The sequence below is a fragment of the Propithecus coquereli genome, unplaced genomic scaffold (genome assembly GCF_000956105.1).
Source record: "Propithecus coquereli isolate 6110/MARCELLA unplaced genomic scaffold, Pcoq_1.0 Scaffold42, whole genome shotgun sequence".
NCBI classification, from domain to species: Eukaryota; Metazoa; Chordata; class Mammalia; order Primates; family Indriidae; genus Propithecus; species Propithecus coquereli.
In genome coordinates, this window is record NW_012149952.1 from 921,151 (window position 1) to 937,041 (window position 15,891).

Consider the following 15,891-nt stretch of genomic DNA (forward strand, 5'->3'; position numbering starts at 1 on the left):
TTTAGTTGTCCAGATAATTTATTTCTATTTTTAGTAGAGACAGGGTCTCGCTCTTGCTCAGGCTGGTCTCGAACTCCTGACCTTGAGCAATCCACCTGCCTCGGCCTCTCAGAGTGCTAGGATTACAGGCGTGAGCCACCGCGCCCAGCCCCTGCTATTCTTCACAAATAAAAAAAAAAATTTCTGATAAAAATGTTTATACACGGAGACAACCCAAATGTCTATCATTTGATGATGAATGGACATTGTATAGTATATTAATGGAATATTTATTCAGCTATATAAAAGAATGAAGTACCAATACATGCTACAACATAGATCAATCCCAAAAACATCATGCAAAGTCTAACAAGGCAGACACAAAAGACCACATATACATTTATATGTCCAGAATAGGCAAATCTATAGAGACGGAAAGTAGATCAGTGTTGCCCAGGACAACCGGTGGGGGGAATAGGAAGTGACTGCTGAATGGTTATGTGGTTTCTTTTTGGGGTTATAAAAATATTCTGAATTAGAGAATGGAAGAACATTGTCAATATACTAAAACCCACTGAAATGTACACTTTAAAATAGTTAGAGGCTGGGTGCAGTGGTTCATGCCTATAATCACAGCGCTTTGGGAGGCTGAGGCAAGAGAATCCTTTGAGGCGAGGAGTTTGAGACCAGCCTGGGCAACATAGTGAGATTCCATCTCTCCAAAAAATTTAAAAAATTAGCAAGGTGTGGTGGATCACGTCTGTAGTCTCAGCTCCTGGAGAGGGTGAGGCAAGAGGATCGCTTGAGCCCAGGAGTTCAAGGCTGCAGTGAACTATGATCATGTCGCTGCATTCCAGCCTGGGTGGCAGAGGAGACCCTGTCTCAAATGAATGAATGAATGAATGTACAAATAAATTAGTTAGAATGGTGAATTTTACATTATGTGAATTTTATCTCAAAAAACCAAAACAAAACCCTAAATGCTCAGTAAGTGTCAGCTGTGAGGATAAAGGCACAAGATGACTGTCATCTGTGGCCCGGCTTTGTGTGCATGCACCTTTCTCAAGAAGATACAATCCATGATATGAACTGTTCACGAAACAAATGGGGCACAGAAGGGCAAGGTTCCTCAGATATCTTATTTAAAAATTGTTCCACATCCATGAAATGCAATGCTATGCATCATTTAAAAGAATAAGATAGAACTTTATGCAGTGTAAATCTCCAAGATACACTATTATTTGGGAAAAAAAAAAAAAAAGCAAGGGAAGAACAGTGTCTAAACTATGAAGTTTAAAAAGGGATGAAGGAGGTAGATACACTGGGCTGTCCTGGAAAGTATCCAGCCATCGTATCCATGTAGCCATCGTGTCCATGGCTGGATACTTTCTAGACAGCCCTCCTATATGCTTGTATGTGTACACAATGACCCAAGAAGGCCACCCAAAAAAACTGCTAAGAGTGGTTGCCTCAGGAGATAAGAACTAGGGAGCAAGAGTTGGGGGATAAGGGATAGAAAGGTGGAAGGGAGAGTTTCATCTCAGTGTGTACCCTTTTATACCTTTTGAATTTTGTGCTATACGCATATAATATCCACTTGAAAAGTAAAGTTAATAAAACCCCAGTGGTTATCTCGACATAATGGAATACTGTAGGAAACGAGAATGAACCATCTACAGCTACACCCAACCACATGCAACAAACAACACTGAACAAGAGAAGCCAGACACAAAAAAGTACACACTGCATGATTTCATCTACACGTAGTTCGAAACCAGGCACCTACAGTATTCCGAACCAGAGGTTGTAATGGCCTTTCTTACACTCTAGAATATAGGAAAACAAAAGGAGATGCTGATGAAGTTGTTCAAGATGGAGTCAGAGTGTTCATTGAAAAGAAAGCACAGCTCACACGTTTAGGAACAGAAATGGACTATGTTGAAGACAAATTATCCAGTGAGTTTGTGTTGAATAACCCAAACATCACAGGAACTTGTGGCTATGGGGAAACCTCAGCACTCCTCTGGCTGTGAGCTCCAGGAACACTCATGATGCCTTGGGGCTTACTGAAGAAATCATGTGACTGTCACCTGCTTAATGTGTGGTTGCCTTGTAAGGAAAATATAATGATGCATTTTGAAAAAAAAAAAAAATGGTAAAAACAAATTTAAAACACCAGAGTAGAAAACTGAGTGATTAGAAAACCACCAAAAAAAACAACAGGAACGTGTCCCCTTGCTGTTGAACATCTCTTCTAAAGAATGCACTTCCGGTGAGGCACAGGACTTATAGCTGGACCACGTCCCAGCCATCCCCTCCGGCCCAGGAGTGGTTGGCAAAGAGGCTGGGATTCCCCGCCAACAGGTGATGGGTTGGTGACAAAGCCTCCTGTGGCGACAGCAAACAAAAAAGGTGTGTGGGGTTGTCACGAGCCGAGAGCTGAACCCTGTGTGGTAACATCTAGATGTTGCATAACAGTGTTTGAAGGAGACAATGCAGGGTAGTAGAAAAACTCACAGATGAGCCTACTGCCTTGAAGCCCAGAAACTTCAAAAGAACCAAATGAGCATTCAGTGAATTCAGTTACCCCGTATATTGGCAATCGCCACATGTAATCAGACATTCCAAAGGGTCTCTGACACGGGCTCAGTTTAACAACTGCTGCAGTGCTGGTCTCCCTGCTTCTGCGCTTGGCCCCTGCAGTTTGTTCTCCACACGGAACCAGCGGGATCCCGTGAAGACCTAAGTCAGATTGTGTCCCTCTGCTCAGAGCCCTCCAGTGGCTCCCGTCTCACCCAGTGTAAAAGCTTAAGTACTTACGATGGCTTTCCAGGCCCTAAGTGTTTTAGGGGACTTCCACCCCCACTCTCCTACTTCTCTACCCCTGGCTAACTCCACCCCAGCCACACCGGCCTCCCTGCTGTTCCTCCAACGTGCCAGGCACAAGCCTGCTTCAGAGTCTTTGTCTCCTCCCCAGATACATGCATAGCTCATTTTGTTCAAATGTTATCTTCTCAGGGAGGCCTTCTCTGACCTTCCCATTTAAATAAAAACCTCTTGCCACTGCTCCACCCCTAGCTGAGGGACTCCCATTGCTCCCTGCCTTTTTTTTTTTTTTTTGAGACAAGAGTTTCACTCTTTTGCCTCAGCTACAGTGCAGTGGCATCATCATAGCTCACTGCAACCTCAGACTCCTGGGCTCAAGCGATCCTCCTGCCTCAGCCTCCCACGTAGCCGGGACTACAGGTGCGCGCCACCATGCCCGGCTAATTTTTCTATTTTTTGTGGAGATGGGGTCTCGCTCTTGCTCAGGCTGGTCTCTAACTCCTGACCTCAAGTGATCCTCCCACTTCAGCCTCCCAGAGTGGTAGGATTACAGGCATGAGCCACTGTACCTGGCCCCCTATTCTCCTTAATAGTTTGATTTCCTCCATAGCACTCATCATCTGACATATGTTTTACTTATCGATGTGTCAGTCTTTCCCTACTAACATGAATGCTCCACATGACTGAATATTTGTCTTGTGCTGTACACTGCTGTATAGGCGCAGGACCTAAAACAGTGCTTGGCTTATGGAAGGCACTTAAGAAATACTTGTTGAATGAATGAATGAATCCATCATCTATTCCCAAGTCTGCAGGTCCTAGCCCTGTGCTGACAACGTCTATACCTGTCTCTAGCTCCATGTCTAATCCCTAACTATGGGGATCAGGAGGGATGGCACCCCTTGGATGTCCCAAATTTACATCAAACCTGGACATTCCAACTGAAACGCAAGCTGCTCCTTCTATGTGTGTCCCATTTTGGCGACAGCTGCAATACTCCCTCAGTCTCTCCCAGGCCAGCAAATCCTGTGCCTCACCACTCTGGCTCCCTCATCCCCCATGTCCTATCTCTTCTGCCTCCAGTCTCTCTGTCACCACAGCAACTGGGGTAACAGAACTGAAGGTGACTTCCCTGGTGTCACCTGACCATAAGAGAGCCCAGTAGAATCATCACCGAGTAATAAACATGAATCCCTCCCTTTACACAAACACCTACGTGTTGACAGAGCACTTTAGCAGACATTATGTCAGTGAATTTTCGCAACAACCCTGGGCTTGGATGCCATTATTCCCAATGGACAGATGAGAAAACAGGGTTAGAGAAATGAAACAATTTGCCTGAGGTCACAGAGTAAGGAGAGCTGGGGACTCGAATGCAGCTCCCAGGACTAAACTGTCAGCAACCTGTATCTCCCACAGTTTACAAGATTGGCTGTCAGGCAAGTTGCATAACTTCTTTGGGCCTCAGTTTCCTCATCTATAAAATGCGGATGAAAACAGACCCTAGGTCATGGGGTTTTTATGAGGATTCAATGAGTTAATCCATTTGAGGTGTACAGAATGCTGACTGGCAGGTTGTAATGTTGAATAATATTAGCTTTCACTATTATTCTTATGTGAGAGATTTAGGAGATGCTTAAAATCCTAAAATCATTACAAAAATTTTGTGAGTCTGTGTATTTTTCCTGGCAACAGAATCCTCAGCTTCTCTCTAATTATCAAAAGGCTCTGTGACCCAAAATTTTTTCAAAACCACTGAGCATGAGAGAGAACAAGAATATGTCCAATATCAAACACAATCATATAAGCCTTGCTTTCCCAACCTCCCTGCCCCAAAACCCCTACATTCAGAACTAAGGAAATGTGGCCAAAATCGAGAAAGCCAGTATGACGCAGTGGTTAAGAGAACCAACACTCAGTTGTGGGCCCAAGTCTTAGCACTGTTATTTACTAGGGGTGACAATGGCCCTTACATCACACCACTCTTGTGAAGAGCAAGATTATGCAGGTAAAACAGCCAGGCCACCACCTGGCAAGGAGCAGATCCTTAAAACGCATTTAGCTCTCTTCTCCCACCAGCTTCTCGTCCCTGACAGGAACAGCCTGTTTGGAATTCTATGATCTTTTCTGTTTGTCTCCCTCCAAATTCACAGGGCTGTGGTTTGGATTCGGTGAGAGCATGCCCAGTATGCACTCGGAAAGAACCTAGCCAGCATTCCAGAATGGTAGCTTACGCTGGCCTCTTATTTCCCCTCCCTACACTTCAGTTTCCCCCTCTTTAAAATGCAGTCATTGGCTTAGATGACCTCCAGGACACCTTCCGGCCCTGAGCCCACTGACTTTAGGAGGCAGGATACACTGCAATAATTCATTCCGTTCCAGCTGAAGAAACTAGGGCCTAGAAAGTAGAAGCGACCTACGCAGGCGGCGCACTGACTCCTGTGGTCATCCCGGACCTAGTCCTCCTTGGGTGTCCTTTCTACTCTGCTGAGGGGCACAGGAATTGTGCTGCCCATTTTCCAGGTAAGGAAGCTGAGGCCCAGAAGGGAAAGTGACTCAACCCACTGCCAGTTGGCTCAGGAGCAGAATCTGGATCCTGGGACTCCAGGCTCCTAGTAAAGAGGTAGGGGTGGGACAGGATCACCTGTAGGACCACAGAGATGGTCTTCTCGCCTGCCTTGGCTGCCCGCCATTTTCGGTAAGTGTCTGCCTTGAGAAGGTTTTCTGCACAGTGGGTCTGGAAACAAGAGTGTGAAAGGAGAATTAGGGCACAGAGAGTTAGGCCTCCAGCTCTCAGATTAGTTCGCGACCTCCCGCGCCCAGATTTAAACTCCCCCGTTAATCCTCCTCCACTCTGCCCACAATACGTTCCCCTGGAAGTTCACCTATGGGCTCTCCAAGGAAGCTCCCCTAGTCTTCCTTTTCTCTCCTGAAGTTCCACAGACGCCGAAAGTTCCCTAATTCCACATGTCTCCCAGAATTCACTTTTAGCTTTCTGGAAATCTCCCCATGACCCTCCTCAGACTTCCACGAAGAACCCCAAAAGTTCTTTTAGAGCTACTCTCATTAATTCCCTTATGTCTTCCGACCTCCCCCACGCCGGTCCCTCACCGAGTCCTGGCTGCTGCAGGACACGACGTGGCGGAGGCGGATCTCCGGCATATCAACGTCCTGGGCTCCTCCAGAGCCGAAGGATGAGGAAGGGTCCGGGTTTGGGGGGCGGAGAGGAGGTGCTCCCTGCGCGGGCTTAAGTGCGCAAGCGCGCGAGGCTCGGGCCTTTCAAACGACGGCGCGCCGGCGCCGCGTCAACACCGCGCAAGCCCAGTCTAGCCTCTCCGTGGAGGGCGGGGGGGGGGGAGGGCTCTGTGTTCCCTAGCAACGAGCTTTTTCTCCAGCCCCGCCTCTCTTTGGCCCCACCACTCTCTAGCCCCTCCTCCTGATGACGTCCACACCCTGCTTTCTGGGCGCCTAGCAACAGCAGCGGCCTTCGGGATTGGTGGCTAACAGAAATTCGCTATTCTCATTGGACGAGACAGTCACCGCCCAAACTGAAACCTAGAAAGCAGGAGGACCACAAACCTGAATGAATTTTTTCACTGGAAGCCAGGATCCCACTGCGGCAGTGACGGCATCTCCCCCACTGGCTCCTAGGGCTACACTCTTCCCCATCTCCCCTTTCCCGCCCCCTACACAGAAAATATCTCAGATCTCACTCAGCCTTATGCCTGAGGCCAAGAGAGAGTGAGTCAAGGTCCTAAATAAAACACAAAGCATGCACCCAAACCACACACTCACACAGACACCCAGCCTAGAATGCGTCCACAAATGCCTCAGTTTCCCAATATATGACCCGTGGGCATCTGTGTCCTACCACGCCTGCCTCTGGCCGCTGACAGGCACCCGTTTGTTCGGTCCCCTCAAGACCAAGGGTGCAGCCTTGGGCGAGTCGGAGCCGGAGACGGCCCAAACACAGAAGAAGGAGTGTGAGCCAAGCACGTGAAAGAGAAGGGGAGGGAGACGAGGCGCCCAGCCCCCGCAAGACGAGCCTGGACATGCTGGGCGCTCCCAGGTTGGGGCCCACCCACGCTGGGTGCCTCCTTGGGAAGAGAGAGAAGGAGCGGAGATCCCAGTCCCTGCAGCTGCTCTGCACCTGCGGGAAATCAAGTGACCCAATCCTGACCTTGGTCTCCCAGAAAACAAAAAAAAAAAAAAAAGAAAGAAAGAAAAGAAAAACGGGAGGGGAGGGGAAATGGGTAGTGGGAAGGTGAGAAAATAGGAAAGTGACCTTCTGGGTCCTGATGGAAGAGGGGGCTGGAAGTCTAGACTCCTGGGTCCCCCGTGGAGAAGGGGGCTGGACACAAGATGCCTAGGTCCCTTTTGGATTCCAGTTCTGCCTCCCCAACCCACAGGCCACAGAGGACTGCTCTGGGTTCTGACCTCAGCTATTTCTCACCTCAGGGAGAAGGTGGGTCCAGGCCCGCCTCTCCTTAGCTTCATATAAGGGCTGGGGACCCGGGAGTACAGGTTCACACACCATGAGTTCCTCTACAAGACCAGGGACCTTTCTGCTGACCTTCATGACGCTCTGCACCCTCCTGGGTCTCGGTGAGTGACAAGGAGGTCCCTGGATTCCTTCCTGGGACCTCAAGAAAGGAAGGACTGGGAGAGGGCATTCAGCGAGGTCCTCAAGGGGGTAAAGGGAGGCATCCTGGCCATTCAGGTTCCTGGAGAAGGCAGAGGGTAAAGGAAAAGGAAGCCTAGGGCTCCAAGGGAAGAAAAGCTCATGTGATTGGACCCCTGAGAGAGGGGGCTTGGTGGGCTCTCTATTCTCTGTCCCTAGTCAGGGTCCCAAAATAAGACACCTGAATTCTAGGAAATCAGATGAAAACGTAACTAGAAAGAGAAACATTTTTTTTTAATAACAAAAAAATAGCTGGTATGGCAAGACCAGCCTGGGCAACATAGTGGGACTCAGTCTCTAAAATAACAACGATAATAATGATAAAGGGGGGAGGTATTTTCTTTCTCCCTGGACTCTAAGGAGTTCATGCCCCAGTCCCCTCCTCTCTTGGACGTGGGAGTCCAGGCAAGCCTCACTTTCCCTAGGATCCAGGTGTCTGGGCCCATAGTTGCCTCCTCTCATGGGACCAGGAGTCTATGCCCTCAGCCCTCCTGGTCCTCACCCTCCCTCCTTGATCTGGGAAGCAGACCCCAGCCTCAGGTGCCCCTGCCTGAGCTCCTACTGTCTACGAGACCTATGTGGTAGCTGCAAGGAGGAGAGTCCCACACCCAAGAACCAGCCGGACCTGAAGTTTCACAAAAGTCCATGGAAACCTTCACCTCGACCCCTCCCTGCCCCCGAGCTTTTTTGGAGGACCCTGGCGTCCAAAGTCCCCAGACTTGTAATTAGGCAAAGAGGCTTCTTGGTGGAGTCGCTTCCCGTCCCTGGAAGCAGCTTTGAGGGCATCACCACCGCTTCCTTGTCAGGCTCTAGACAGTTCCCTGGAGAGTGGTCAATACCTCGCCTGTAAAAAGCCAGGGAGACGCGGTCATTTCCTCCTTCGGGACCCAAAAGTCCATCTCCCTGCCCCCATCTCCCTCTGGACTCCAAAGTCAAAGTCATGATCCCAAGACTACACGACCCATGACTACAGCCCGTCCTCTACACCGCAGGTTGCCCACTAAGCTGTGAGGTGTGTAAGGGCTCCGGGCCCACGTGCAGTGGAAAACTGAAGACGTGCGACGCTGGCAAGGACGCATGCGTGGTCCTCGTGGGGGAGTCCAGCACAAGTACGGGGCGTGGCTGGGGGGCAGGTGTACCTTCAGGGTAGAAGATCCCACCACGGGGTGGGGGTGGGGGATAGGAGGGATCATTATGGCTTTCAGGTTGGGTGGGCCATGGGAAGAAAATCAGAGGAAGGCAAGAAAGAGAGAAAGACCATCTCGAGATGGAGGGAAGAGAACTAAATGGTGAGATAGAAACCATTGTGGGCTAGGCGCCGTGGCTCATGCCTGTAGTGCCAGCACTTTGGGAGGCTGAGGTGGGAGGATCACTTGAGCCCAGGAATTTGAGGCTGCAGTGAGCTGTGATCCCACCACTGCACTCCAGCCTGGGCGACAGGGGAGACTGTCTCAAAAACAAACAAACCAACCACACCAAAAATACCCAGAAGAGAAGGAACATGTTGGAGGGGGTGAGATGTAAGAGACTTTCTTAGGCAGGAGCAGGGCGAGAAAAGGCAGTGAGGGAACAGAGAAATAGTGAGAGGGAAAGAATCTTACAGGCAAGAGGTGGGGGCGGGGTGTAGAGAAGGAAGAGGATGGGCTGGAGTGTGGAGTGGGGGGACGTGATCAGAAAAGAGACCATTCCGGACAGGAGGAGAGACGATGCTGGGATGGGGGAGAGATAGAAAAGGGACCACCCCGGACAGGACAGGGAAGACAACCCCGAAGGATGGAGCACATTATCTTAAAGAGATACTTCTAGAAACGGGGCAGGGGGAGGCTGGTGAGTAAAAGGGAAGGGGGCAGAGGATGTGACTTACACGAAAGAGGTCAGGCCAGGCCTGGGAAAGGATGGGGGCGAAAGGGAGCCATGGAGGACATCCAGTTGTAAGAGGAGAGACGATGGGGCTGGGGAGGGAAGGAGGGCTGTGACAGATGAAGGGCGACTCTGAGTGCCAGAAGAAACCATCCGGGCAGGAGGAGGTGTGAAAGGAAGGTGGGAGAGAAGATCACAGCATGTTGGCGGGTGAGGGAAGGACCCAGAAGGCTCGAAGAAACCTCTCCAGGCATATGGCGGGGGGAACGGATCCTGGAGGAGGTGGGAGAGGAAGCTGGGAATAAACCACCCCTCAGTGGGGTAAAGAGAGGTCACCTTTTGAATCGGGTTGGGGGAGACCACCACGTGGTGGGGACCGCCTTAAACAAGGGAATAGCCAAGAGGGACAGCAAGAGATCATCGATGGGAGGTCTGAGGAGAGACACTGGAAGAATCGGAGAGAGAACAAGTGTTTTGAGGGCGGCATCCTGGGGTTTGTTGGAAGAGACTATGGGGCAGGGGCAGGCAGGGAGGGCAAAGTCCTCGAAGGCTGGAAGAGAACATGTCACACAGGCTTGGCGGTGGCTACAGGTGGTGACCTGAAAAAGACTACTTCTTGCAGGACAGGGAGAGAAGGGTGGTTGTGGGGTGGGATGGGGTGGGGTGGAAGAGACCACATCAGGCAGCCACTGGGGGTTGGCAATGGGGAGCTGCAGGGGACCACAGAGGCCAGACTGGGGGCTACAGCAACGGGAGGGAGCGCTACCTGATAAACCACTCTAGACCATAGCCCAGGAGATTAGGAGAGGTGTAGCTGTAGGGGGTTGCAAGAGACCACCCCAGGAAGTTACGGGTTTGGGGAGGTGTGGGATTAGGAGAGACCATGAGGCACTGGGTGGAGGCCAGGAAGTGGTCGGCCAGCGCCCCCTCCTCCTGCCCCCCACCCCACAGAGGGCCAACACTCGGTGAACACCTACAAGGCCTGTATGAAGTTCAGCGACTGCTACTCCGGGTTTGTGTCCACCACCATGAGCCCCAAGGACTACATGGTGTCCAACGCGCACTGCTGCCAGAGCGACGGCTGCAACCGCGGCTCCGTTCCCCGTAAGTGCCAGCTCAGCCTGACCCCGGGAGCCCGCGGCGCGTGCTCTGGCTCGCCACTGCCTGGCGCTGGGACATCGGGCAGGCGCCTTGCTTGCTCTGAGCCTCGGTTTCCTTACCTGTAAAATGCAGTGTCCATTAGCAACCCTGGTGCTCCCCAGGGTTTTGGGGAGTTCGGGAGGAGGGTTTAAACGTCCCCGTTCATTCACCTTACGCTTCCGCCTCACCCTCAGCTCCCCAGAACAATCGTACTGAGAACGGCCTGCTGTGCCCCGCCTGCATTGCGCCCTTCCAGGAGACGTGCCCAGGGACCCAGGCAGCCCGCTGCGTCGGCCAGGAAACCCACTGCATCTACTTCGCTGGCAATGTGCAGGCTGGTGAGGGGTGCCTAGATCTCTGGAGGAGGGGACAGGGACCCCAGAACTAAAGGCACAAACTTCTAGGTTCCAGGGAACCAAGGGGCTCTAGAGAAGCAGGTGAGGAGGTGGTTCAGGCCAGGATTCCCGGGTCAGGAGGGAGACGGGGCTGGAGTCCCTGGTTCCCATCTGAGATCTCCCTCCCAGGTATCTTCAACACCAAATTCGCCACTCGGGGCTGTGCTACAGAGAGTGCCTGCCACACCAAGGTTGGGGCTGAGGTGCCCTCAGCCTCCTATCTCTACTTTCTCCGCCGAGCAGACTGCCTACCAGCCCCCCAGCCCCCTGGCAGGGCTGAATGAAGAACCGAGGAATGTATGTGTGGCCTGAAGTTCCTGTCTGTCCTTAGCCTGCAGCTTCCGTGTGCCTATAAATTAAACGAGTTAACAGAGCAAGCTTTAGTCCTTGTGATGTGATACATCTTGGGGAGGTTGGATGCAGACAGTGGGGGTCTTAATCCTCTTTTACAATCCCCTCTTTTCAAAGAGGAGAGGGAAGACTGTCTTTTATTAAGGGATTGCTCCTTGCCAGATTCCTAGGCTAAGCATTTTTCATACTATTGCTCATTTCATGATCACGACAGCTCCATGAAGTTTATATTATTATCCCCGCTTTACAGATGAACAAACTGAGGCACAGATTGTGGGTGTCATTTGCCTTGGCTTTGGGTCAAACAGCTAGGAAATGTCAGAGCCCTGGTTTGAACCTGAGTGTGATAGACTCCAGGCCTGATCACCTTTCCTGATTAACCGCTCCCTCTTTTTGCCCCATTTTTCACGTCCACACAATGTAGATATTAATCGTTATAACCTCATAGGGTTGTTGTAAGAGTCAAATGAAAGGCAATTTAAACAGCACTTAGTGCAGTGCCTAGCATATTTAAGACTTTGCTGATTTTAGAGACAATATGTATGTCTGAGTAAATAGTAATCATTATAATAGCTTCCACTTACTGAGTGGCGATTAGTTGGCAGGTGCTAAACATTGACATCAATTGGGACAGAGTAGATGATGCTATAGTAACAAACAAGTCCCTAATCTCAGTGGTTTGAAATAACAACATCATAATAGTCAACTAACACTGCAATAATGCTGTGTAAAACATCGTTCCCGAACTGAAACTTATAATAACAACCATTCTGCTTTCTAAGGATTTGCAGGTTTCGCTCCAGTTTGGGAGGAGGATTCAGGTCACCTCTTTGGCATTACACAATCTTCTGTGATTAGTGGCTCCCTGGAAAATGTTCTCATGGCAGATCACAGGAACACAAAAGCCAAGTCTATTTGAAAAAAAAAAAATTATTGGTTTTTATTTTTTTGTTCTTTAGCCACCTCCTGCTAAGGAAAACAACATTTTTAAAATTGTGATGTTTTATTTGACACGTGTTATTGTTTAATCTTCAAGTATTTGGGGATTTTTCAGCTACTTTTCTGTTGTTTATTTATACCTTAATTCCACTGTGGTGTGAGAACAAACTTTCTATAATATCTATTCTTTTAAATTTGTTAAGGTGTGTTTTATTGGCCCAGAATGTGGTGTATCTTGCTGAATGTCCCATGTGAGCTTGAGAAGAATGTGTACTCTGCTGTTTTTGGATGAAGTACTCTATAATGTTAATTAGATCCATTTCATTGATGGTCCCGCTCATTTCAACTGAATCTTTACTGATATTCTGCCTGCTGGATTTGGCAATTATTGATAGGGTGGTGTTAAAGTCTCTAACCATATTATTGGATTCATCTATTTTTTCCTTGCAGTTCTATTAGTTCTTGCCTCACATACTTTAGTGCTTTGTTGTTAAGTGCTTCTACGTTAAGGATTGTTATGTCTTCTTGGAGAATTAATTCCTTTTTTACTATTATCTGTGACCCAGCTTAAAAAACATAGTTTCCTTCTTTCTTTATTTTTTAGAGACAAATAGGGTCTCACTCTATTTGTGAGTGAGTACAGGCTGGAGTGAGTACAGGCTGGAGTACAGTGGCAGGATCATAGCTCATTGCCCCCTTGACCTCCTGGCCTCAAGTGATCCTCCTATCTCAGCCTCTCAAGTAGCTGGGACTGTAGCATGCACCACCATGCCAGCTAATTTTTTTTTTAATTTTTAAAGATGGGGTCTTGCTCTGTTGCCCAGGTGATTAAATGCTGCAACCCAGAGGTGATGTGGCCTCATGTGATCCGCTTGCCTCAGCCTCCCGAGCCACAGGACCAAGTGCATTTAAGGCCCTTGCTGAGGCTAGGTCTGCTAACATTTTATTGATTAATCCTATGGCCAAACCCAACATCAATGGAACAGGAAAATATACTCTCCCTCCAGTGGGAGAGAGATGAATAGATATTTGCTGCATGAGTGTCCATTCACAAAATGTTAAACTTTCCTTCATGTTTAGCATCATGCACAGGGCATTCTGCTCATTATAGTCATAAAGCAGCAGCCACCAACTCTAAGGTGGCCAATGTCTGTGCCACAGGAAAGTCTCACATGCGTGATTAAATGCTGCAACCCAGAAGTGACTTTACAAGTCATTGGATGGAGCTAGTCACATGGCCCCACCCAACCACTTGGAGGCCAGAAGTGCAGTTCTGCACAAGATCAGAGCCAGAAAGCTGGACAGGTTTCATAAACAGCGCACATCACCACCACGGCCTCTGAGAGGCTGTTTCTCCTTTTATCTTCACAACTCTAGGTGATAGGCACTATTATTCTCATCCCTATTTTCAGGAGACAAAACTGAGCTCAGAAGAAGGGGTGTTTCGTTGAAGGCCACATAACTAAAAAGCAGCAGAACTTAAGATTTTCATCACTGTGTGATGTTGAGGGGGAGAAAGAGACCACATTACACAGAGAAAGAACAAGTCTGTATCAGTTTCTTTAGCTACGCAACAAACCACTCCAAAATGTAGCGGTTCAGAACAATCACCTTTATGGGTCAACATCTTGGGCTGGGTTCAGCTGGGCTGTTCTTCTGCTGGTCTCAGCTGGGTTCAGGTGCCAGTGAGCTAGGCAGCTATGTTTCAGAGATTTGGCTGGCTGTGGGTTGGGGGTCAGGGGGCGTCAAGGATGTTTGGGCCATGTGTCTCTTTATCACCCAGGAGGTTAGCCTGGGCTTCTTGATGGGGCAGTGATTGTAGGGGTCCCAAGGGCAGCAAGAGAGGGTGGCCCAATGCATGAGCACTTTTCAAGCCTCTGCTTGTATCATGGTTGCTGTTGTCCCAGGGACCAAAACAAATCACAAGGCCAAGTCTAGAGTTAGCATGAGAGGGACAATCCAAGGGCACGGCTACAGAAAGGCTGAACAAATTGAGGACATTCATGGGCTAAGATGGTTCCAGAGCTAAGGTGCTTTACCATACCAACTCCCGATGTCTAAACAGTCACTAAGTCCACCTGCGCCCCTTCCAAAGTGGCAAAACTCAGATACAGATAAAGACACTTGGTCCCAGCCCAGGGAATTTTTCCTGGACAGATTCCCCACTGTCCTTCCCATCCCAGGACAAAGGAGTCTGGGAGTCCAATTTTCTCCTCCGTCAGGCCCAGAAGTCCAGGGTTGCAGCTCAGTCAAAATCTCAAGCATCTTTTTTCCCCTACTTCGAATCCAAAAAGAAAAGACACACAATGGGATTTACACTCATTTTTATTCATTCCTCCAAAAAGCACCACAGGCCGACCACACCCTTGATGTGTTCTTCACGGTTCCCTACCACAATGGACACAAGTCCGTCCATCATTATCCAGAATGTAGGAAACTCAGCTATGGTGATGAGGTTGTCTCATCCACTGACCCAAGTTTTTTGTGTCTATTCTGCTTCCGGTGATGGCAACACCAACATTCACCATACATTTCCCACAATTCCTGCCTTCGAAGGTCTTCCAGCCCCATGGTGCTATGGAGACACACCCCAATGGCAGCCAGTGATCTGTCCCCAAGGGAGTCAGTCTTTTCTGCTTGAATGCTCCCAGAGATAGAGCCTCACTAGCAACCCTACACCTTCACAAAGCCTAAAAGTCAATCCTATCAAAAGTCATGATTTAAAAGGCAACCACCCCACAAAGTAGTTGTGACACTCAAAGGTGCCAATATACAATATACGCACAACCAGCACTCCTCAACAAACACAGACACGCACAAACACAATTGTCTTGCTTTCTCAGATATGATCTCTGGCAGGATTCTCCTGCTGACATAAGGGCAGAAGGAATTTAGAGCAGTGAAGCAGAGATGTCAGACAGGACCAAGTCAGAGATGTCTCAAAAGTGGCAGAAAAAAGAATGGGGCACTGTTGTGAGCAAAGGGATGGGGGTGGGACAGAAGGTTCCCAAACTCGAGTCATCTTGGTGCTGCCTGGGGCTGAGAGTGTGTGGGCAGGGACAACGGGACTCACGTTTGAGCTCCCAGTGTGCCAGGCGTCTCAGGAAAGGGTGCAGAATGTCGTGTGTGCGCAAACATGCAGGTGTGTACATGCATACGCTGAATTCGCACAATAACCCTGTGAGGTAGATGCCACGTGCTGCACATGTGGCCCTCCAGATGCCCAAGTGCTGAGATCTGATTGACAAATCCTTTATTAAAATTTGGATCCAGTCAAAAAATCACGCTCAAGGGTCCACAAGACCACATGTGGCCCCAAGGCCACAGGCTCCCCACTCTATACAAACAGAATTTCCTGTGATAATGGAAGTGTTCCATACCTGTACAGTCTGCTGCTGTAGCCACTAACCACATGTGGCTACTGCAACTGAGAAACTGAGTTTTACATTTTATTTACTTTTAATTAATTAAAAAATGCATACTCATTCAGTTACTGGAAAACTACTAAATATAACTGGGACAATTGGGCATTTGAATCTACTTCTCCAAATATGAATGTTATAAAATCTAAATAGAGGTCAAGCAATTCTACTTGAAACTTTATCATTTGAATTGAGCTATGGTGTAAGTGTAAAATATACACCAGGTTCTGAAGATGTGGCATCAAAGAACATAATGTAACTCATTAACTTAAAAAATATTGATCACGGCCGGGCGCAG

The 15,891-nt window shown here is 49.0% G+C and overlaps 2 protein-coding genes across 2 annotated transcripts in view; one reads left to right on the forward strand and one right to left on the reverse strand.

Moving 5' to 3' along the window:
* XRCC1 (X-ray repair complementing defective repair in Chinese hamster cells 1) overlaps positions 1–6,075 on the reverse strand; it is a 24,463-nt gene extending 18,388 nt beyond the window's left edge. The window contains exons 1-2 of the mRNA XM_012653402.1: positions 5,917–6,075; positions 5,450–5,542 (exon numbers count right to left, since the gene is read on the reverse strand). Coding sequence (XP_012508856.1) covers positions 5,450–5,542; positions 5,917–5,967 — 144 coding nt within the window. The 5' untranslated portion in view covers positions 5,968–6,075. The remainder of the gene's footprint in view (positions 1–5,449; positions 5,543–5,916) is intronic.
* Positions 6,000–11,165, forward strand: PINLYP (phospholipase A2 inhibitor and LY6/PLAUR domain containing). Its single transcript, XM_012653224.1, has 7 exons — positions 6,000–6,015; positions 6,702–6,788; positions 7,264–7,410; positions 8,479–8,595; positions 10,298–10,450; positions 10,681–10,824; positions 11,011–11,165. The coding sequence occupies exons 1-7, from the start codon at positions 6,000–6,002 to the stop codon at positions 11,163–11,165; spliced, it is 819 nt and encodes a 272-aa protein (XP_012508678.1).
* The last annotated feature ends 4,726 nt before the right edge of the window (positions 11,166–15,891 follow it).